We start from the raw sequence: 24,541 nt of genomic DNA on the forward strand, positions 1-24,541 counted from the left end.
GGGGCGCCGCCGCCGCCGCTGCAGGTACCGACCGCGCTGGGGAGCGCGGGCAGGTGCGCGGGGAGGCGGCTTTGCGCGCTGCCTGGCGGCCGTTACGGCGGTTGGGGGGCGGCTGGGGCCGCCTGGGCCGGTGGCGACGTGGTGGTGTCCGAGGAGGGGCCGCGCTTCGGGGGAGCGCGCGGTAAACAAGCCTCGAGGTGCCCGCCCAGGATCCATCTTTGCTGCCACAGAGCTGCGGGAGGGCGACACCGAGGCGGTGGGGATCACACCGGCTCAGGGGGTTGACACCAGGGCGGTGGGGATGACACTGGACCGCCCYGTCGTGCATGCCTGGCCTTCCCAAAGGCTGTGGCCGAGTGCCCGGCACCGAGCTCCTGTCCCACACGCAGGGCCATGGGTGTCATGCAAGGTGCGAGGCCGCACCTGGGCTGCCATTGTGGAGAGCCGGGTGCTGGGGAGCACCTGCAGAAGGAGGGAAGATGGGGGTTCATGCAGGAGTGTGGAAATAATGTGCTTGTTTCAGCATCATGCTTGGCTATTGTGCTTGTTACCCAGTGGCAGAACTGGGGCAGGTGGTAAGGCTCTTGCTCATCAACAAAATAGAGGAAAAATAATGATATTCTGAGGTCTTAAAGGCCCAAATTTGGGATAAAGCCATTCCTTCTCTCATCGTGTTGCCTTTCATGGAAGAATTTCAAAATGGTTTTGAGCATTAATTATTTAAGACCTTCTAGCACCAAGGCTCCATATGGGCAAATCACTTAAGCATATGTTTAGCTGTGTGATTTTTTTTTTTTTTTGAATTTTTTTTTTTTAGCAAGCATATATGCATGTTTCTGTTTGATTCAAAAAGATACTAAATGAGCTTAGTTTTAGGCAAATGCTTAATAATTTGCTGGAGTGAATCTCTAGAAATCCATCAAGGTAAGTATGTTAATTAGGAAATAGAAGCAAAGATCCTGAATTATGACCTCTGCATGTGACTTGATCGTTGGAATTGAATGCTCTTGAAGAGAAAAAAAAAAAAAAGACCATGTTTAGTGACTGAATGATCCTTTTTGGCTCACATACTGATTTTATTTCAAGAAGCTTTATTATCTTATTGCCTTTAACGCTGATAAAAATCTTTGGACCTCGATTTGGCACCAGTGCTGTTGGTACACTGTTGCTGCGGTTATGTAACTTGCACTTAGCTACTCTACAGCACACAGCTTTTATAAATCAGGGCTGATTTATGAATTTTAGAAAAATCATTTGTGCTGATCCTCAGTAAATTTACTGCTTTATTTCTTTTGCTCAATACTGTATCTTGCTCAATACTGCATCTTTCAGTGTTTTGAAAGAGCTTGGTAATTTTTTATCTTATATAAAATTGACGAGGCCTGTATTGATTAATCCTAAAAAAAAAAAAAAAAAAAAAAACCTAACATTTATAAGACTTTTATTATTATAGTGGACTTGTTACAGACCTACGTGTTTTGATCTGTTAAGTACTTTCTATAAAGTATTTGTGTAATTTTTGAATACCAGAATATTTTTGAATTTTTAAAAAGGGCCCAAATTCAGATATTTTTTCTTTTTGCTATAGTAATCTCTTTTGACGGAATACTGCCAAAAGGCAGGCAAAATAAGTGATTGTTGCATTTCCRTCAGAAGACTGGCAGAGCAATAATGCCTCAACAGGACTGTTTTGAAGAGCCCCAAGCATGTTCCTGCTGTGGCTGCAGGCCCTGTGCAGGGAACTCCTAAGCTGGGCAGCAGCCTTGCTGCTGGAAGTGAGGAAGCAGATGGAATCTGCCTGAATTTGGCTTTTTTGTGTGTGTGTGTGGTATTGCAGATGGGAAGGAACCTTAGGATCCTGAGAGAGGGAACGTGCAGAGATGAAGTTTTGGGATGCAGCCTTTTCTCTCATTTGATGTTTCTCTTTTGATACCCCTGTTATGTTCAAGCTAATTATACAGCTTGACAGATCAGCTATCTCCTGGATTAACAGATTTTTGCCAGTGTAATTACTAGGCTGTCTCTCAGAAAAGACGTTGAATTCTGCAAAGTCAGGTGCAAAGGCTTGGCTTCAGACCTGCAGCTGATACCCATGTGTGGTAATGAGGAGGTACAGGTGTGGGTTTTTTTTTCCTCCTCTCTCTCTATCCTCTCTTCTCTATGACCTCTTTCTCCTCCCATAAAAACAACAGCAAAGCTACCCCTGCCAAAGAAATAACTAGATTTCAAAGACTAGACAAAGAAGGCAAGCACAAGAAGAGCTCAGTTCATGGAGTTACTCTGATGTGTGTTGACATGAATATAGCTATTATTTCAAACTTCAGAAAAAGAAATATGCAGGAAGAAGGAGCCAGGCCTCTGTGGCTAYCATGGTGATTGGCAACATGACCCAGTCTCACTTTGTATCCACACAGGCAGTGAGTTTTTGGATTTCCTTTGTAGCRGTTTTAGAAATCTGGACTCTTGATATGTAGCAGTGATTAAGAGAAGCCATTGAGAATTTGGAGTATTCAGTTAGTAAATTCTAATTCTGGCTTTGAATCAAAGCAGAACCGTTTGGTTTTTCTCACTGTGTTTATCCTTATGAAAATGACTTAGTATTTGAGATCCACAGGATATTCTGGGTGTGGTGCATTAACTTATTTATAATGCAGGTATTGTGTAATAGRCAAAACAGAGACCACTAATTGATACTTAACTGCATCAGTTCTGTTGCAAATATACTATGTGTCCTTAATGAATAAGATTATTTTGGGAAAAAGACAACCATTATGTAAACAGGCACTATATGTATTAACAACACACAGAATGTTATACACTATTTTAATGCTCAAGTTATTTTTATTTTCCAACCTTAAATTACATTTGAAATACTTGGGAGGTGGCTTTGAATAAGATAGAAAGATCATTTTGAGTTTTGGAKGAGATAAAAATGATAACATGGTAATATTAAAAAAAAGGGTAACAGCTAATAGCAGTTCTGAACAAAAGAGAGGGCGAGAACTGTGGCTGTTTAAGAGAAGTAGGTAMTGTTTAAATACTTAGAATAGCTTTTGGAATTGATAGCTCATTCTGTTAATGTGGGTTTGAATTTAGGGAACAATACTGCATACTGATGCACCTTTTAAAATACAGATACACACATTGCTGTGGGAACAGTTTGTTGCTTGGTTGAGTAATCTCAAAATTTTCTCTTGTCATCACTGGACAGGGGACAGAGCGGTAATAAATTCAATTTTGTATTGAAGCTTTTGTTACAGTCATAGATCCTGAGAAGACGAGAGCTGAAATATATATAGGAGATTCTGTAGCATGTAGCATTTATAGGAATAAAGGAGGAAAATATTCATCAATTTTCATGGCTGTAAATTACAGAGGATGCAGCTCCCTCTCAAGGAGTTAGAGTTGCATAATTAGAGACTTGTGATATGCTTTGGGGCTGAAATTTTTCTACAACAGGCAACACAGTGTTCTCATCCAAGAGGTGTAAGAAAATAATCAGTATCATGGAAGAGATTTATTTTTAGATTGTTGAAGCTTACAGGTTGTTTCCTATTGGGAAATGGAGAAGATGGTTTGCAGTCTTTAAAAGACTCTTTTGATTGCTTTTAGATGTATCAGGTATAGGCATTCAGTTGGAATCAATMTGCATTTCTTATATGAAAAAGCTGAATGAAATTTGGGGAGATGAAAAATTACTCTTTTTGTAAGAGTATTTGTGTCCATGTGGCCCTTGACAGGTCACTCAATTGCTGGTAAAAGAGAATTTGGGAGATTTTCTTTCTCAGAGAGCAGATTGAAAAATACATTTTTTTTTTTTAATTTCAGGGAAATATTTGATGAAGTGTAAGCAAAATGTCCCATGCTGAAATCAGGKTTTTTGTTTTATTTTTTAAATTAAATTTGTTCTATATTATACTCCATCATATTCTGGAATTCAAGGTGTTTTCTTTTGAGAAGCTTGTGTCGATAGTTGTTTTCCCAATAAAAAGCTGAAAGAAACAATGACAGAAATGTGCATTAGTAGTCAAAGGAAGAGGACCTACAATTACACCTTGATGGGAAGTGGAAGGTTGCAAGAGTAAGGAGTGATGGCAGGAAGCTGTATGTTGCAACATGGTAATTTTTACGGTTCTTATTTGTTTTGTTCAAGTTTCATTACTTTTTTCCAATCTTCTGGCAGATGATATATCATCAAAGACCAACTGATATGTGAAAGCATTCACTGAATTGCTGTCCGCTTGAAGAAAGGCGGCTGCGGGATTTGAAATACAACTGCTGATCTRTGTCACTGGGGATCTGTAGCATGCGTTATCTGTAAACTGGGTGATAGTAGAGAAAGTCTTTGCAATCTGAGGCAAAGATCTGAGGAAGKTTTATTCAAAATATGCTTAATTTTTGGCATGATCCGTCAAATTTAGAAAAACAGTGCGAGTTGCTTTAGCATCTTGAATACTGTGTATTTTATCCTTACTATATTCTACTGTTATGAATGGGAAAATGACGCACAAAGGATGCATCTGTTCTATCATGTTGTTGTGCTGTTGGTTCCTTGTTTAATTTTGAATTGCATTAATTGCTTCCTTAATCTACCAGATATACCTACTCTTTCCTTCTAGTTTGCCAGAGRTATTCCAGCACATCATATGTGCTCTTGTAAGGCCTTAGCATCCAAATAATCTTCTTCCACATGTCTAGGAGGAGCTGTATCTAACAAGCCGCAAGTTAATTACTTAATTGCTCTGTTGGTTTCTTTTTGACCTTTTTTTTTATTTTTTTTTTTTAATTTGAAAGCAATTTTCCTGCTCTGAGCATATTTTTGAAGGGAGGATGTGAACGTGCAGCTTTACAAATTGCTGAAATAGCCTCTGCTGGGAAATGTCAGTTTAGAAAGCTCAGGAGAAGTTAATTAATCTACAGGAGCGGCTTAAACCTGCTGTCCATAAGCTGGGTATTTGGTTAGGAAGACATTGCTCAGGCTGTAACTCCAAATCCTAGGTCTCCATAGTTGCCTGAAAAGCATCAAGTGTCTGGGAGAGGGCCATTCTTCTAAGTGTGGTCTGGAGCTCCAGCACAGATGAAGAGGGTCCCTCTTTTTCCTCTAGCATTTGCTTGTGCAGCCTTCTTGATGCTTTCATAATTCTATTCGGACAAGACAGTCTGAAGTATTGCCCTATCCTTTTGGGAGAAACAGATCAGGAAGGGTGGTGGTTAGATGTTTTGCCTGAGGACAGTCAGTAAAGTGACTGTCCCCATTAACCAAGTGATAAACAGCAGCATAATGCCATCGTGTGGAGGACCTTCCCAAAGCACTCATTGTTTTAAGTGCTGCCTCCCAGTCACAGCAAAAGGCATAAAGTGTGGCAGTTCTGTCAGACAAGTTATCATATGTTATGAACTGCATGGACAATTGTTAAATATCTGTAGATAATGTGAAAAAAATCTGTCTTCTCATCTGAGCTGGGCCAGCTACTGTAACTAGTAGTTTCTGAGTGCTCCTTGTCCTTCAGATGCAAACAAGTTATGCATTCTTGTAAACAAAATACTGATAGGTCTGCAGTTTATTGTGCTTGCATGCATGACCCTGATGATACTAGTTTTTTATTTTTGTTTGTTATTTTAGAGTTCCTGACTCCTGAGAGCCATCCTGTGTGACCTGTAGGATTGGCAGGGCTAGGGAGTGATTGATATTGTTTCTAGTCTGTGTATGCATAAGCCCCTCAAGGCTCACTAAGTGGAGACATCAGTACTGCCTGATTTCCTTGCAGCCCTTATTAATTCYCCCTTAGTTTCTTCTCTTTCTGTTTCTTCCCCCAGGTTGTGATTAAGCTCTATACTGCAAGCTTGAGAAGAGCCTACCAACTAAAAGCTGGTAGTGTTCAAGCTTCAGGAGTGATAGTTACCACTTTGACATGAGGACGAGACATTTGAAGATGATAGGTTACATGGTCAGATCCTCCTGCTGGGCCTACATTCTGGATCTGCTGTTGATAGCCCCAGGAGCAAAGAAGCACAGATCAGGAGACAGTTTCTTTGGATTGTGGACCACTAGTGCTGAGAAAATCCTGTAATTAAATTAACTGAAATAGTGACTTAAAATAGGTGTCAGATATTGTGGTTCCGATACAGAGTTGGGCAGAAGCTTCTTCACTGAAACTTTTCACTTAATTGTGGGATGTTTCTGTCTGTCTCCTATCCTTTACAAGTCTGTCTCCTGTTTTCTTCTGTAGTTCGTGGATCAGATAGTCTCACAAATGYTTATATGCCTTTGTTTCCTTCAGTCTGGTTGGAACCTTTCAAAAGCTGCCCCAACATCACAGGTCCTGAAAGAATCTGATTATTCTGGGGGGGAAAGAAGCACCTAATGTTCCATTTTGAGTCTTGATAGCAAACAATGTATTTTCAGTATTTTGGCCTAGTTTCTCTAGTGCTGATTACTCTCTACAGGAATTTGGYCACCTGCTGCAAAGGGAGAGCTGGTGCAGCTTCGTCAATGGTGTGTGTGTGTTGGAGGCTCAGCTGGTGGGCTGATAATTGCATGTTCATCTCTAACAACCATCCTTAAACTGGATCCTGGAGCACTTGATCCTGTGCTGAGCTGTGAAGACACAGTAATGATTCAAAGTAGAAGTGGTTAAGACATTAATCTGTTTTGTATTGTCACTTTACCTGCCTAGCGCTCCTGTGTGTGGAAGTGGTGTATTTTTAAAGGGACAGTCTTGATTTAATTGCTTAGCTTTATAGTTTGATATAATTTGAATTGTATTTCTGTTTGAATCTTTTTATGACATATGTGGAATTCTACTTAATTAAAATTGATAGAAATCTGCAGTATTTTTTTGTAAGAATGAATCACTTATGTTTTTACTTTTTTTTTTTTTTTTTGTTTAGTTTTGATGATTTGCTTTGTCAACTGGACTTCAGTAAAAGCCCTCTTGAGCACCTAGAAATACACACTGGCCCTCCTTGAAGGGGATGGGATATCTTTTCCAGTGAGCATAAGATAGATAAATATTTCTGTAATGACAAAAATATCTTTATTCAAGCAGCAATTTGAGGTTTTTGTAGCTTTGGGGAAAGTATTTTCAGAAAACAATAATGACCATCATGTCACTGAACATATCTGTAGTTTTCTTTCACAGTTAGTAAGTAACACGCAGTGATATTTGAAGTTCTGCTATGTAGGTTGCAGTATTCCACTGGAAGTTTWTACAGGCATATCTGTCTTGAGGTTAAAAACTTTAGGGCATTAAATGTCATATTTGATGAGGACWCTGTTTTGTCTTCCTGTGACCTTTTTCATTATCTGCCAAATGAAGGCAACATTTTTGGGACTTGCAGAGATTTTTTTCCAGATAATTCTATTGAACAACCCAAAAGAATTCTGTGGAACAAATCCTGGCACACTCCCAAAAAGCTACCACTAGGTCATAGTAGGGYGATTCACACTGCGCAGTTAATGGTGAAATCTTCCACTATCCAAGTATTTTGAACATTAAGAGATTAGATTGCATAAACATTAGAAAAATCACCATAAGAAACAATCTTGTTTTATCAGATGACAGACCAAGGTTTGTCTGTCTGTCTTTCTGTCTGTCTTTCTGTCTCAGATTTATTTATATCATTTTTTAGGTATTGAATACAAATTGAAGATTTGATTGTGAAGTTGGTGAGTGGGAAATGTGTATTGTTAACTAATGGCATCATAACTAGAGCCTCATGGGGAGTGGAGTTGCCAAGGGAAATGGAGCACCATATCCAAGTTGGTTCTAGGAGCACATTTGCTGTTCAGCCAGCACTAGAGCTGGTGATCTCAAGCCTAGGGTCAGGTCTTGGGTTAGGGTTAMGATTGAGAGAGAAAAGCTAGAGCCCCATGGGGAGTGGGGCTAGAAAGGGCCTGCCAAAGGAAATGTAGCACTCTGTCCAGATTGATTCTGTGAGTGTATTTGGAGATTATCYAGCACTAGGTCATTTTTATGGAGTATATATGTTATAATGTGCATATTTTAGATAGGAGGTCTAAAACGACATGTGTTTGATTATTTTCACCTTTAGTTTCTTCCTACTGTTCTGCAACAGAGTGTGAATTTTTAATAGTCCTTTTCATTCTATCAGCTTTCCAGGGTATAATGCTGTAGACAATCATTTTTTGAAAAAATAAGAACATCCCAGGTTTGATACTAGACCGTGAGTAAGCTGAGATTAGGAAAGGTGGCTTAAAATAGCCTCTACAATACAGGTACAAAGGTTTTATGCTTTTTAATCACAGGAGTTTTATTATTAGAATCCTCTTGCTAAATTTTATCTTTTCTCATAATAGCAAATCGATCTTTAATAATTGTTCATTTTATTTAATTTTAATTCGTTTTTTGGAATGTTCATGTTAATCTCAGTAATCTGATATAATAAAGATATTTCTAGTAAGGAAGTGAATCCTAAATATGTGAGGCTGTTTCTTCCATAGGAAGGCAAATTTCTTAGCTTGCACAGTGACTGAAGTTTGAACAGTCATGCCAGATGTCTGACTTGCAGCAGAATAGCAGCAAATAAAAATGCAAGATTGCTATGGTAATTTTAATTGCCATCCGTAGCTTCACTATCATGTGTCAATTTTGAATTGTTTTGAATATCTTATTCTTTATATATTGGAATATCAATACATTAAAATGCGAGATATATTTTGATGATGAAGACTCTGATTTAGCACATGCTGTGAATTCACATATTCCACATTGGGTGGTGAAACATTCTGATTTTAATATGCAAGTTGAATGAAGCAGGCAGCAAGTGGGGAAAAATAGCATTCAACCATTTACCAAGTGAGTACCTTGTAACAGCATCTAGTATTCATTTAGAAGTATTCCAATAGGATTCTTCTAATGAGCTCTTTGTATAAAGCAGTGTTAAGGGAACACAGAAATAAAAYGTATTTCATATAGAAAGTTTACAGCTGTTTTTCATGTCTAAATTTCATAGCTCTTATTCAAGAAGGACCTAAAATATTTAAAGAGGAATGTTTATTTTTTACTTATTCTATGCATCTTTCTAGATACACCTGAAAGGATTTGGGAATACTTTYCATTGAGTAGGTGACTGAGAGCTTATAGCATTATTGATTGGTGTGATGACAATCTTGCATAGTTTTCATAAGCATGACCATTCCAGGAAGGTATTTGTACAGCAATAATCACAAAGGATTTGTGATTTATAGGATTATAGGCTTTATAGCAGCCTATAAAGAACTATTCTATTTTCTTTATTTTTATGGGACCTAAATTTTGTCAATATTTAGTTGTTATCAATATTTGTGGAAATGATTATCTTGCTATTTCAGTTTCATTATGCATCTGATTGGAAGTGTAAACATAGTGGTGTTATTCAGCAGCTGCTAATTACAGGAAAGAATTTTTTTTGATCTATTCTTAAACTTTAAGAAGGTGCTATATTGATGTACCTATGCAGCAAWACAGATATTTAAGGCTGGTCATATTGTGATTGTGAAGTTGTTTGACTTTTAGTAATGCTTAGTGTTGGAATRTATCTGCAGTGATACTCCCTTTTATCTTATGGTTTGTCAAAGAGATATATATATATACACACACACACGTATATACACACACACTCAAAGTAAAAGTTCTAGAAATATGTTGATATGAAAGGAGAACATTATTCTGTTTCTAACAGAAACAAAAATACTCTTGGTATGTTTAACTGCACATATGAGAAAAAAAAACAAAATTGCTTTTCTCATATAAAAATTAACTTTGAATTCTATATGAAAGCATGCTGAGAAGTCTATAAATATTTCTCCAGGAAAAAATGTATGATTATGAGAAAGAAGACAGTCTATCCTTAAAACAATGTGATCATGTTGTTTACTTCTCTTTTTTTTCTACCAAAACCTCTTAAGTCAAAATAGATCCAGTCCTTATCTACAATATATGATATTCTTCCAGTATCTCACTATGTAGCCAACTTTTCCATGCTGCCTGATGGATATATTCTAACACGAAACTGGATTTTGGCTCACTGAAACAGATGAATAAATAATAGTCTTTGTGACCTGCTGATTTATTATGGACTCTGAATTTCATTCAGGATCACATGCTAATTGGCTGAGTGAACCTATGTAGTTTTTCAATTTGCTAGTTTTGTAGTCTCCATCTAAAAAACACATTATGAGAGGTTTGATTCAACATGTCTGATTATATTTTATGCATTTGTCACTTATTAATTTATGAAACTTATAAAATGTTATCATTAAGAAAGTAATTGTCTTTCTTTTATCCTTAGGAAAGTAATTGTCTATCTTAACAGTCAGTGCTCTCATGGGCTAAAATATTGTATCGTTGCAGAGGTTACCCTGGGCTGGAATGAATGCTGGCAGGAAGGAGACACAGAACAAGTTTCTCAAGGGAAAAATGCCACTGTAAAAGATAGAGAGAAATAGAAACTGGAGAGGATCGATTTTTCTGAGAATAATAAATGTGCAGAAAAAATGTGGACAAGGAAGAGAGGTCTCCATTTGATATTACAGTAAATTTTTACATTTTCATTTCTTCTTCCACTGCTGTGTAAAAAGCACCCAGTGCTCGAAACAACTGGGTTTGCTTTTAAGAGCTGAACAACCTGGTCTTGGTCTGTAATTTAGAAAGCAGGACAGTGAGTGAGAAGTTTTCTAACAACTATTTTTGTTCTATCCCAGCAAGTCAGGAAGAAGGGCCTCCTTAAGACTGCAGGATGYGCTGAAATGATGTGTGCATCCACATAAATGAGCTCCCAGGGTTTTTTGCTTTGTCTTGCTTATATGCAGATATGTAAGGACCTTGGCACTGTGGTCTGCGTTTATGTGTCACAACATATGCTGTAGAAGTAACGAAGCGCTTTCTCTATGACAGAAATGCTTTATTTGAAGCAAATGGTTTTATTTTAAAAAAAGTTTGAAAAACTTTGAAAATGGGTTGGAATTTAAATCTAGACGCCCCACCCCCTACCTYATCCTCACCCCCTCACCAAGGAAAAGCGTACCTGACCAGCCTGGCTTTAACTGAATCATCCAGTTCAGTAAAAAAATGYTGTCCTTCGAGTGTAGGCTTTTGTTGTTGTGAGATCTTTTTTCAATGTTACTTTTTTTTCTTTTTTAATTTATAATCTGTCACGTTTTATATCTTGAATATGAAGCACGTGCTTGCAGTAGTCAGGTAGATTTGATTAGTTAAGCAGTGTCTGTTGTACAGAACAAAAAGATTTTTGCTGTATAAAAGGCATTAGGATCCATCCCTAGATCCTTTCAAGCCTGTGAATTTGTCAGCGGCTTCTGTGGATATGGGTTGATGAGAAATAGGGCAATGTGAATAGTCTGCTGCCCTACTTTCCCAGTTTTGTTGCTTTGTGCCTGGAAGCCAGTAATGTATTCTGCATTGCTGCAGGAATTTTTGCCAAAGATGCTCTTTTGAATATACATCTTAATGTTCGTTCTTGCATTAAAATATTTCCTTAGGCAAGCGTGAGGCTACTGAACTGCACTGAAAAGATTCTATAGTGTTATCACTACTGAACGTGTCATTCGTGTTCAAATGGAACAGATGCTGCTGATTAGCTCTGCTATCTATGATCCAGGTTAATATATATATTATTTTTTACAAGATCTTTGCACTAGTACAACATTTCTCATAATCTCACATCTTTATTTTTAGCTGAACGCTATTGAACAGCACCACATACAGAAGTGAAGTGTCAGGAACTCCTGCTTTCAAAGTATATTTCAAGCAGCAAACCACACAATTTAAAGTTATCCAAGTCATCWTGCTTACCGTGCATCACATTGCTTAAAAATCGAATCAGCCATGGACAGGCTTTAGCTATCCCTGTAAGCCAGGACAGGCTTCCTACACACAGTTTCTTCACTCAGTCACCTCATGGTTAGTTCTTATAAAGCTCTTTCTGAACTAGATGAAAATTTTAATTTCCAGAGAAATTTTGCAGAGAGGCAAAGGAATTTTAGGCTGGTACTAGATTCATAAAACTGTGTAAGCAGTTTCTAAGTAGTTTTCTTTTTAGTTAGGTAGAATCATTATATTTATTGTCATGTAATGTAAGTTGTTGATATCTAAATATAAGGTTCCCTGCTTTAGAGACACTGGTTTCAATTGCACGCTAGAGACATGAAAGACATTTTGCAAACATTTTTGAATAGTGTGAATTCAGCTCTAATGCACTGAAAAATACAAATTTTAGATGATATTTTTAAATACTGGATAAAGGCAAAWTTAAAATTGCCTAGTTACAAAACCAACTGCAAGTGTTTTCCATTTTAGTAGCGTTCCTATAGTGTCATAGTGTCATATTTTAGGGAGGAATATATTTTTCTTTGTTTATTTTATGCTGCTATTTTAAGGAGTAGCATATAAGCACAAAAACATCTTCCATAAAACAGGAAAAAAAGCAATTATTGGATGAGATATCAGTTGGGAGTATAGGGAATTATTTGTCTATAATTAGAATTTATTCTGTACATATCCATACACAGCTGTATACCTAAGTGTGTGCAGTAAGACAACAAAAAAAGCTAGCAAGAGGGACCTACTTTAGGTTATAGGGGAGTAGTAATCATGTTTGCAGGTTATTTGATAGCTATGAGAAGCACAATAATTGAAAACTGGTCAAAGGGAGCTTATCCTCCTATCTGATAATAACTGTCATGCACAGCCATAAAATAGTTTCATTAGTGTCCAGGGCCCCCTCAGTGTATCATTGTAATGCCCTGTGCTAGGCAGTAAAACCTGTAGTACCTCAGTGCTTACGAGCAAGGGCAGGGCAGCATCAGCAGGGAGGCTTGAGGTGCCTCGCGTGCCTTCGCCTCACCCAGCTGCTCTCATYGCTTGCCCTCATTTTTATGCACTGCACTAGATATGCTTTTTTAGCTCATCTCTATCAGTACTGTATATTTAAGGAGGTCTTAAGTAGTTATTATTTTGTGGGTTATTTAAAAAAAAAACTTTTTTTTTCATTTTAGTGAACCCAGATGGATGCTGATGGTGTAGTCTAAATACACTGTTAATGGTTTTGGGTGGTGTTGCCTATGCATTGTTGCAATGGTACAGTCTGCTGTTCCTGGGGCATGTGATCTTTGCTTTACAGGTCAGTGCACCTTTAATTGCCCTAATTAGATTAACTCCAAAAATATGGTGTTCTAGAAAGACAAAGGATGGAAGAAATCTGGTTGTTCAGTCAACTCAGACTCAGCAAATTGCACAGCACTTCTTTGTCATCTGATTAGCTGATAGCATGTTGATATATTGCAGGCAATTTCACTAAAACACAGGTTTTGTGAATTTGATATAAACATTCTGTAGGCAAGGATGAGAAAAGTCTCTGGCTAAGGAAGGAACTGATGGAACCTTGAAATATGGTCGCTGGTCTCATGTGGTAGTTGCTTARCTGGGTGATGGGCTATGTGCTTGAGGTTGGAAGCTTCTCCTGCTGTAGGAACTAATAGTAAATAGGAAAGGGAGCCTTTGCCTTGGTCTCAAGGCATGCGGCCAGCCTTCCTGGGCAGTGCTCTCTCGAGGAGGCAAGGGCTGTTTTGGGGGCTTTCTTGGCTGTTGTGGTTGTCTGTGGGCAGCGGTGCTGCTGCAGGAGGGGGCCCAGGACTGACCTGGGCCCTGATGAGGGGGCTGAGCTACAGCCCTTGTGCTCCTTCATTTGCAGCCAGTGGCTTGAGGGGCACTGAGGGGGGAGACTCCAAGGGCTGGGGTTGTTTCATTGGCAGTGATGTTTCAGAAATATGCCAAGCACCTTAGAGCTGCTTGTTTCCCTTCTAAATAGCTGCTACCGCTGCATAAGCATCTATCAGCAAACGCGTCAACCTCTTCTAAGCTGGTATTTCTTTCCAGAGGCCTTGCCAAAAGACAAATCTGTGCTGAGGCAGCACAAATCTAATTAGCTAAGACTGACTTCATTTTCTAATTGTAGAAATTCTGTCAAGTGTATTTAATGCTGAGATATAGCCAGCCTAGTGATGGCAAGTTGTATTGACCAGAAAACAGCACAATTCCAAAGTAGTCATCATCTAGAAAAAAATGATATGAAGATAGGCCTGGCTCTGCCCACCCATTGCATTAGTTCGGCGATGGCAAAATCAGCGCTTCTGAACCTCTATGAGTAGATTGGCAAAATGTATAGAGTGAACTCAGTTTCTCCTTTTAATTCTCTATGTTCCAGGAGCTTTTAGGGTATGTTAGTGTAGCTACCCTGGGCAGCTGCAACCGTGCTATAAGACATGATACGAGTTTCCTTAGATGGAGAATGGGCTAAATCCAGTCTGTGCAGTCATCATCCTGCTTGGTAACTGGAAATGAATAATCTGCTGAAGCTTCCTGGGATGCCAAGTGGTTTGTGMATTGAAAGTCCGCTCTCCCCTTTTACTGCACAAACACAGCTCTGAGGAAATGGTGCCATCCTTTATTCATAGACCACTTTATTTGCAAGGTGACGGGGAAAAAAAAAAGTTGTAGAAATGAAAAGCTTTGTTTTGGCAAAGCATTCAAAAGGCATCTGATCAGCCTAATTGTTTTTTGCAGCAATTACCGTGCTGACTATTTTGGGGGATAATCGCAGCAGTGCATAGAATGCAATTTGAATGTTAAGAAACAGTAATGTGGAAAAGAAGCTATTTATGAAAAGGAGTAAACAATAACCTTACATTATTTTTGTCTAGACAGGAGCCTTATTTTAGATGAAGATAAATAACATCCCTTAGACATGATGTATTGTGAATGTATTATGATCCTTTCTTTTTTTTTCCTGTTTGTAGGATCTGTGTTTACACTGAAAGTTCAAGTAAACGACATCATCAGTCATCAGTACCTGCAACAGGCAACTGTAGAGGTGTTTGTTAATTATACGAAGACAAATTCTACTCTTACTGGAAGCAATGGAGCAGTATTAATAACAGTTCCATATAAATTAGGATTAAGTTTAACTATTGCTTCATACAAAGATGGCTACCTGTTAACACCTTTGCCTTGGAAGACTGGGAAAATGCCAAGTGCGTAAGCCTCTTGCAATCCCATTATTAACCTCTATCTGTAGGTGATAGAAATTCTTCTCTTCAGCAGTCTGTCTAGTTAATGTCCACTGAAAATGATAGAGTGAAATCAGTTCAAGGAGATTTTGCCTGCCAGTGCAGATAAAAGGGTGACAAATCTGTTAGATTTCTTAAAGTTTATTTTTAMTGTAAAAGCTGAAAACACTCCTTTCTAAGTCTGAATAGGTTATATTGCTATATCGTGAGTGTATTCAGAGAAGTTGTTTATTGACTTTGTTAATAAAGGGCTGGCTCTGTGTTTTGACTTTGTCAAAAATCATGTTTTCTCTAATGATTCCTGCAGTGTCTTAGCTCARCTGTTGCATTGGGTACTACTCTGTTGTTACAGATCTACTTTGGCAGTGTTTCCCAACGAATTTTCCACTATACAGYAATTTCAGTTTGTTTTTGCAAAATACTTCCATAATTCTGAAGAAGAGAGAAGTGAGGTGGCCTATCCRTAATATTCTAGCCACTTCTTTCTCAAGGGAAAACAGTAGTGCCATATAGATCTCCCTGTCTAACCAATGTAATTTACACTCAAGACTAGAGGAGTTACTTACTTGTCCTGTTTTTAGACATTTTCATCTTTTTGTCTGCTTTCTTCACCATTCCTTCACAATCATGCAACCTTCTGGAAGATTTTGAGATGCCTGCATGGGATAATATAATTTTATCATTTTCCACAGTATACTCGTCTGTGACGCTTTCCCTGTTTCCACAAAGTCCAGCTAATATATGGCTGTTTGAAGATACTGTTTTAATTACTGGAAAATTTTCTGGTAAGCTCGGTACATGCAGACTGTACGCTAAGCACTTTGTATGTGTACATATATACATAAGGGGTTTCCTTAAAARTAACTTGTTGAGACACATTGATATTCTCTTTCAAGGGTAACTTTGTCAACCTTTGTAATCCTGTGTGGAAAGTAAAGGTTACTTATCCAGTGGCTTCTTGAGCTGTCTTTTCCACAAGAAAAAATAGATATTACCCACCTACTCAAGGCCAGATATTCAGATAACTCTGTAGTGTGACAGATACCAAACTAGTAATTTACAGCATCTGGAGAAAGTTTATTATGAAAAAACTCTTGTGCTGAGTATATTTCAGAGCACTAATAAAAATACTGGTTGTCTTTTCACCATCACTGTCAAAATATTGCTCTCTTTTTTTTTCAGATGCCAAATCTCAACCAAGTGTTCAGTTTGCAAAGTTTTTAATAAAACTTCCAACAGATTACCATTTTACAAATGTTACAGCCTATCTGACAGTGCCAGAGCAATTTTTAAAAGTGGATGGCTTTTTCTACACAACAGGAATTCTTCTAAACAAATCAGGTATAGTAGAAGTGTTATTTAACATTTTTGGTATGTAAATTGTAGGAACTTGAAGAAGGCAGTGGAATGGTGGTTTTATTTTTTCTATGTTTTCACTGGAATTCTTGGATCTGGCTTTAGGAGCTTTACACCTAGCATAAATATTTTACAAAGGCTATAACTTGGCTCACAGATAATTCATCTCTGTAAGCTTGTATAAGCATGGTAATATGTTTTCTACACACCTATTTCACTGAGGAACATGTGAGTGGTTTCATGAGTTGTCATAACTCTGCTCTTGCAATCGAACCTCTTAATATAAAAGCATAATGTACATTTTTATATAGTGATAGAATAATAAATATTTTTTTTATTTGGATAATAATCTCAGGAAAATCATACTGCTTATGGTTCCATTTCCCATTGTTATTTTCTTTCTAGTCTCAAAGGACCCAGAGCCATGAGGCTCTTCAAAATTTTGTTTCACGATGTGATGAAGCTTCTACTTAGTTCATTTGAACTTTGGATGCTCTCTTTAATTTTCATTGAGTTAAAATCATCACATACGTTACTATTTCCACTTACATACATATTCTTAGTACCTTTAGCATTTGTGTTTCACCTCTTTAAACCATGAGAGTATAAAGCAGTGTTTTTTTCTCTTCCAGTTTTCCTTTCACATCTGTCTGGCATGTGTGTTAAATTATTCATACACTCCTAAAGGAATAGGCTTCTTTCTAGGGTAGGTAGAAGCTAATTGGCATCCCATGCACCAACAGATTTCTCTGCACCAGCTTCCAACAGCTTGCATACATTTAACATTATTCTGSTACTTAATAATTCTGTTTCAGCTTCTCTTCACCATACTGACACACTGTGGCTTCTGAAGGGTTTACAAATAAGTGTAAGGAAAACAAAGGAAACAAACTTTCTTGCTGCACTGTAAATCCTTGTATATGCAGTTTCCTTTGAGTGCTTTGACAAGCCTTGTGATTAACTCTTCCGTTAGTTTTAACTACCAAATTAGAAAGTTAATCCTTACAGAGAAGTTTATTAAGAGAACTGTTTGACTAAGAGAAATGTAGCAGCTGTATGTTTGCAGCATATCTTCAGTTTGTGTTATGTATACTGTAAATGGCAATTACACAAACATTCTTATATCATCTCTACCTCACATAGGTAGTTTCAGTGTGTGTCCTAAGTTGTCTGAAAGGAAAATCCTTTTTTCCTCCTATTCCCTGCCATCAGATTTTGCTGACTGATTCAGCTATGTTGAACCTGTGTGTCAAAGGTCCATTTCTCTTTTTACAGATTTAGCAATGACTAAATGTATTTTTATCACAAAATTTAGCAAGAAGCTTTTTCAAAAGTTGAAGAAATATTGTTTGATCAAGTTTAATGATTTTTAACTGTGTAGCTGGGTCCTAATGAGAGCTTTCCTTCAGTTATAATGATGATTGTTTCTTGATATTTATTAAGAACAATACTATGAAAGGACTACTACAGATAAAATATTTCTTTATATTTAGGTTTCAGAAGCATTGAACTGACACCTCTTGCTGCAATATGTGTAAATGTTCTTTTGGCTGGGAAAGAACTGAAAGTCAATGGTCCTATTCATATTACACTTCCTCTTCCTGCAAGTAGTGTAAAATTAGGAGAAGCTATTCCTGCATGGACATTTGATATGAAAACTGGTAAGTGTGCAAAGTTATTGTTTGTTCCACATAGCCTCAAAAAGAGGCAGATTAGAGTCTAAGCCAGGACATGCCAGGTAGGGTGTATGTGTAGTGGGGAAGGTAGGCATATGGGCACTGGGATTGGGTGAGAGCCCAGGGCATGGCAAACTAACCCACCACCCCCAAAACCTGTGTGATTTGCTCTTGCCAGGGGGACCTCCCCAATAGAGGCAACTGTTTCTGCAGGACGGGCGTTGAGCTGTAGCACGTGCACAGAGCCTGAGCCCTTCACTGCCGCTTCATGAGGAGGGCACAGAGTCCTGTGGATAACGGGGGAGATGTTCCTAATGTAACTTGAACTAACTTCCACATTTTCTGATTTTCACATATTTCTTTTAATTAAGTTGCTGATGGTTTTAGATATAGAGGAGTGCTACAGCATGGCTAAAACTGCCTTTTTTTTCAGGTGCTTGGGTTAACCGGGGACTGGGAATGGTAAAAGAAGCAAATCATCAATTAGTATGGACCTATGTTGCCCCACACTTGGGCTACTGGATAGCAGCTCCACTGCCTGGAACAAGAGGTACTACAGACAACTAGAAAAGAAACTGCTGAATAACCCAAATAATGRTTTCCATTAACAATAGAAAGAGAAAAATGAGGTACACTTTGAACATAACTTGGAATTCTGATAGGGTATCCTTGTGCAGATGAGACTTGGGTTGAGTGGTCCCAGTAGATGCCTTATTATTTAGACCTCCTGCACATTTGGATTTTGCTAATTCTTATGCGGAAGTGCTTGCAGGAGATACGTGATGTCAAAATTGAATACTAGCACTCGACAGAACAGAAGCACTAGACAGAAAATACAGACCATGCTTTTAAATAACTTTGGAAATCTAATTCCAGTGTAACTTGACTGGAATTGAGGCGGCGTCATGGCAATGCTTCAGTGTTCGAGACGAACCCTCAAAGGTCCATTATATGGAACTGCAGTCTGTGTATTTTTCAAACTTGCTGAGACTGCAAGGTGAAAAAGGAGCACAAATCACTGGAAAAGTGCAGTGTAATTTATCAGAGACAACTCCACACATAAAGTCAAAATCTTTGTTTTTTGAAAACTAATTCTTTCCTGTTTTTATCTTTGAAAATCTAGAATCTATTATTAGTGCGGTTTCCAAGGACATAACAGCCTATCACACAGTGTTCCTTACAGCCATTTTGGGAGGTACTGTTGTCATTATCATTGGATTTTTTGCTGTTCTTCTTTGTTACTGCCGGTAAGTAAGAACTAAGTTGTAATTAGCTCAGCATGAATGGCCTTCAAGGAAGAAAAAAAAATAGCCTCCTATACTTGAGACTTTTTTCTTTAACTATATTCAAAACAGTGCTTGTTCACTTAATGCATTAAACTCCAAAGTAGAATAGTCTATATTTCTTTAATAATGTTGCTGATATGCAAAACTTAAAATTGTTTGTGACATCATATTTTGCTAGTATGATGTGACTAGTGGCTTTTTACTACTTACTAGTAACTAGAAGTAACTAGTTACTTCAGTTACTTATCTCCTAGTAGTAGTTCTTCTAGCAGTAAGTTCTACCAGTAACTAGCAAAATCAGGTAGTTCAGGTAGTGCAGTGAACAGTGCAGTATTTGCTAGTATGCTGTACAGTTATCTTGCATTTCTTTTGCATAGGGACAAATGTGGTCACACACAAAAGAAGGAAAAAAATACAACCAGGCTGGAGATCATGAAAAAAGATCAGACGACATCAACAACTCTCATAAATCATGCSAGTCTTGTCAAGGGGTCTGTAAAACTAGAGGATAAGTCACAATTATATGCRCCGAAGATTTCTTCCTACAGCCCTCAAAGACAGACATCTGCAGAAACAGAAGATGGAAAATCACGGGACAATTTTAAAATCTACACAGAGGATTCTTCTTATCAGTCAACTCGCCAGACTGGTCAGACAAGAAATTCAACCCATTCTGTGGAGGTTAATCCCGGAGTTAGACACTTACAGCAGCCAAAGCATATTAACAACATTTCCCAGGCTCCAAGGGACATTCAAGACCCAAACAGGTACCTTCCACTGAAAGAGGAAATGTATGGCCTTTCCCGTATTCCCGAACATCTAATGCATATTTACAATCAACCAATTGCTATTCTTCAAACTTCTGACCTTTTCCACTCACCAGAACAATTGCATGCTGCTAAATCAGCAACTTTGCCAAGAAAAGGGCAGTTGGTCTATAGCCCCATGATGGAACCCATGAATCGAGAAAGCTACATGCAAACATTACCCAAAATGCCAGGACACTCTCATCCACAGCCTTCTGTCTGCAGAGAGGAACAAAATACCTTAGATGGTGAACAGGGCTTACCCTCTCAAACATCAAACTGGAGCCGGTACACTAACAGTTTGCTAGAATCTGTCTCTGTTCCAGGCACACTGAATGAAGCAGTTGTAATGACTCCATTTTCATCTGAACTTCAAGGTATTTCAGAACAAACGTTGCTGGAACTCTCTAAAGGGAAACCATCGCCGCACCCTCGAGCGTGGTTTGTGTCCCTAGATGGCAAACCAATAGCTCAGGTGAGGCATTCCTTTATAGATCTGAAAAAGGGCAGAAAAACAGAGAGCAATGATACCAGTCTGGACTCTGGTGTGGATATGAATGAGCATCATCCCGGTAGGAAATTGGAAAGAGAGAAAACTTTCATTAAAAGTATGCCTCATTCTAAGATCCTTTACTTGGAAGATCTGGATTTGAGTAGTAGTGAAAGTGGGACCACTGTTTGCACTCCAGAGGACCAGGCTGTGAGACACATTCTGGATGGAGGAAATGGGCCCGACACAGAACAACACGATGAGGAAAGTCTGAGAAGAAAAGCTGTAACAGGAAATCGTGAGTCTAGCATCCCTCTGGCTAAAAAAAGGGAGAGACTATCTATCACAAAAAGAGATAGCCAAACTAATATTTGGAAGAAGAGAGAGGAGAGACCACTTATTCCTATAAACTAAAACACATGTGCTTTGTGTTGTTGCTCTTCCTGCTGGTTAATGCTCTCTGGGTTTCATGTGTCGTTTTGCAGTGCTGGGTTTACAATAGAAACATTGTTTTCTAGTGTCAAGACAAGTTACATTTTTTTTATATGCAGACTGAGTTACTATAACTTCAACTGAGCAATTGATATTCAATGTGATTTGTTATCAGAGAAACATTATGGTTAAAATTTTCCAGTTCCTAATTTCAGTGGCATTGTAGGGAAGGGACACAATTTACTTAGCCTGTTGTTCTTGGATGCATCTTTTGGAATGCATAGTGAGAAATGTAGGCACATCTTTTAATTTTTTTATACTTGTTGCTAATATGTTGGTAGGGTGGTTAATGCCATTCCCCAGCCTTGTTCCTAATAAATGTGACCATCTGTACAGTATTTTATATGTGACCTTTTGTAGGAATATGTCACTACTTCTTTGTATGAAGTTTCATAAATTAGTCTCAAGACACCAGCAGATGAGCTCTGGTGGATTTATCCACAAGCTCCATGGCAGAACTGCCCTCTCTCTTTGTGCCCGGCAGAAGATACAAAGTGCACGAGTTCTGTGGCCTCTCTTCCCCCAAGTCCCTGCTGTCTTAACTTAAAACATTGTCCATTTCAGTTTAACCTGCTTTGTTGTGAATGGTAGATGTTGAAGATCGGCACCTGCTGTGAAGCATCTGCCTTCACAGAAGAGGACTGGTGCTGGGAGCATTTTAAGCTGCTGCTGCTACTGCTTCCGGTGGGCATGTTTTCACTTCATTAGCAGAAATAACCTGCTCTTCTGCATGCTGTGGAGCCAGCTGTGCTCTGAATCATAGTGTTTTACTCCTGCAGGTTTGTAAATTTAAGGTAGAATCTGACCCGTAATGAAAAAGTATGCAAGTTTAGACAAATAATGCTTTTCAAGATCATCAGAGGTTTATTTGCCTGTTTTGCCAGCCTGAGCTGTTTTTGTCCTAGGCTGTGCATCGCAAAGAGGTTAGAAAGACTTTTAAAATTTTTTAATTTTCTTTTTTTTTTTTAAATGAGCATGAGGAAGGGGATCTCTAAACTTTGTATACAGTATAAGTACTTCTTGACTCATCTTGGAGTTAAATTGTTACCAAAAGTCATAAATGCATGATATGTAACTATGGTATGTATAGCGGAAGGAAAAGGCCATCAGAATATATTCTTTATTTTTAATGTTCATCTTGTCAAAGTGATAGGTTCAGCTTTGGCTAACAGAAAAGTAGACACGCTCCTTACTGTGCTTCATACAGTAGACCATATTTGCTCTACTGTGGCTTTTGGGCTACTTTCCTGGTGAAATAAGTCCCGGCATTTGGGGTTTGACCRGTGGATTATAAATCATCAGGCGCAGTCTGTGGTTTGCCCAGCTGTGCTGATGTCCCTGCCTCTTACTTACCAGGCTGCTCTCTGTGCCCACACTTCAGAATTTCTTTCCACAGAAAAATAGGGTATGCAAGGAGAAGGTGCCTGTCTCTGTCCTGGCCAGACCTGCCATCAGGATGTGACCAAGGGCGGCACCCAGGAGGGGGAAATACCCTATGCAGCTGGGGGCCCTAGAGCTCTTGCTCAGGAAATGCTGCTGCTAAAAAAAGGTCTCTTCTGGCGGTGTCTGGCACCGCTCTGAGAATATGCAGAGTTACCTGAATGGTAACAGCAAGACATCCACGTCCCTGCCTTTCTTCTGGAATGCAATTGCTTTGRGAACAAAATACAATATTCCTGTTGCTTTCACAAGTGTGAAGGTGCTTCAAAGTACKTTTGAGAGGTGTGTAGCTAAATATKTAARTTTGTTTTGCCAAAAGAAAGAATCTAGTTTAATCATACAATCTTCAGAGGTAAAGATGGCTTGCTGTATTAGTATGCCTTTGGTACTGGTTTTTAGGTAACTCCCTCATTCCTCTACAAAACATATTTTTTCAATAGATATTCAGTTCCAATTTAGAGCCCCTTAGAGTGATGTTTTTATCCTTTGCTTTGTTACATATATTAGGAGTCTGTTAAATTTTGAATACAGGCAAACGTTTCATCCCAGAGATCATTTGACTTTGCTCTGCTCTTACARTTGCATCACTTCTGAGGAGACCCTTCTCAAAAAAAGGAATGCTATTTGTTCTTCAAAACAAGCAGAAAATTGCTGTCAAGCCAAACGGTTTTGAGATACCAGTCAATCTTAAATGGATCTCTCTATTTTTGTTCACTTACAGCAGTGAAAATATGCTGCAGATTCTGTGTGGTTTTGATGTGATGTTTCATTAGACCAACCAAAAAGAGGTAATTCCTCAAGCTTACTTGTGTCATTAAAAAATGAAGGCAACAGGAGAAGACTTACATACATGTAAGTTCAAAAGAATGAATTTTTGCACCCCTTGTACCCATTTTGCCTCCAAGTAGGCATTCGTTCACCAAAGGATTAGCAACGTTGCAAAGTTCAGCTGCAGGAGGGGGACTTGGGAATTGCCCTGCCTGGAGATGCACCCYGTGGGGCAGGTGCCTGGCACAGAGCAGAGCGGCTGTCAGGTTTGTGCCCTCCATCTAAATGAGATCTTGGCCGTCTGCATTCAGTCACGGTGTGACCCTGTGCGGATGGTGGTACGAAATGTGCCCTTTAAAGGTCATGGGTAAGTAAGGGACACTTCAGCTTTTAGCCAGCTCAGAAGTCGGAAGGAATGRGCCTTAGAAGAGCTGCTTGCTGCTAGGCTTCTCAGGAGGAGGAAGAAAAATAGAGTAGGACTTTCTGAAAAACAGGCATCTTCAGACATCCCCAGCAGTGACCTCTCCATACAAAACGCCAAGCGTGTGCTGGCAGGTCCCGAAGCAGCGCTGGGCTTCGGCAGCACTCTCACCTCAGGACCTTGCCKGGGGGTTTGTATCTCGGCTAGAACTTTGCTTCTCCCTTAGCTAATGGGGCACAAGCATTTCCTTTAGCAAAGCAATTGAAGTGTCCAGGGATTAAATTCTCAAATAGCTAGTTTCTGGGAAGTGTATGCTGCAGTTCTTGCCATACTGTTTTTAAGACTGCCTTCATTGCCAGCTGTTGTTTCTATGTAGGCCAGTCAAGTATTTGCATTCTTTGTAGATCCCATTCGCTAACTCTTCTGCGTGAAATTCAATAGTTCGCCACACCATGACTTAGGCTGGCAATAAAGTTTAGTTCTGTATTTAAAGTGAATACATACCTATGTTTTCTGTGTCAGAATAAGGRAAACTTGTCTGTAGAGCAGAATTACTGGCTACAGTTGTATCAGGGAGCACAAATGCTGTGTGAAAATGGTTGAAACCCCTAAGCACACCATGACAGGGAATGCTTCCTTGGCCCTATCATGAACATTAAATCTTTGATTTTAAAAATCTCTATATAACTATAAATTAAAATTATACTTCATATTTATATTC

General features: G+C 38.7%; 1 protein-coding gene across 1 annotated transcript; it reads left to right on the plus strand.

Moving 5' to 3' along the window:
* The first annotated feature begins 860 nt into the window (after positions 1-860).
* On the plus strand, positions 861-24,439 carry FAM171B (family with sequence similarity 171 member B). Its single transcript, XM_026033730.1, has 8 exons — positions 861-924; positions 14,816-15,049; positions 15,778-15,870; positions 16,268-16,426; positions 17,935-18,102; positions 18,551-18,667; positions 19,241-19,364; positions 19,781-24,439. Exons 1-8 carry the CDS (start codon positions 861-863, stop codon positions 21,111-21,113), a joined length of 2,292 nt encoding a protein of 763 aa, XP_025889515.1. The 3' UTR covers positions 21,114-24,439.
* The last annotated feature ends 102 nt before the right edge of the window (positions 24,440-24,541 follow it).

This window comes from Nothoprocta perdicaria, unplaced genomic scaffold (genome assembly GCF_003342845.1).
Source record: "Nothoprocta perdicaria isolate Ctin4 unplaced genomic scaffold, notPer1 scaffold_132, whole genome shotgun sequence".
Lineage (NCBI taxonomy): Eukaryota > Metazoa > Chordata > Aves > Tinamiformes > Tinamidae > Nothoprocta > Nothoprocta perdicaria.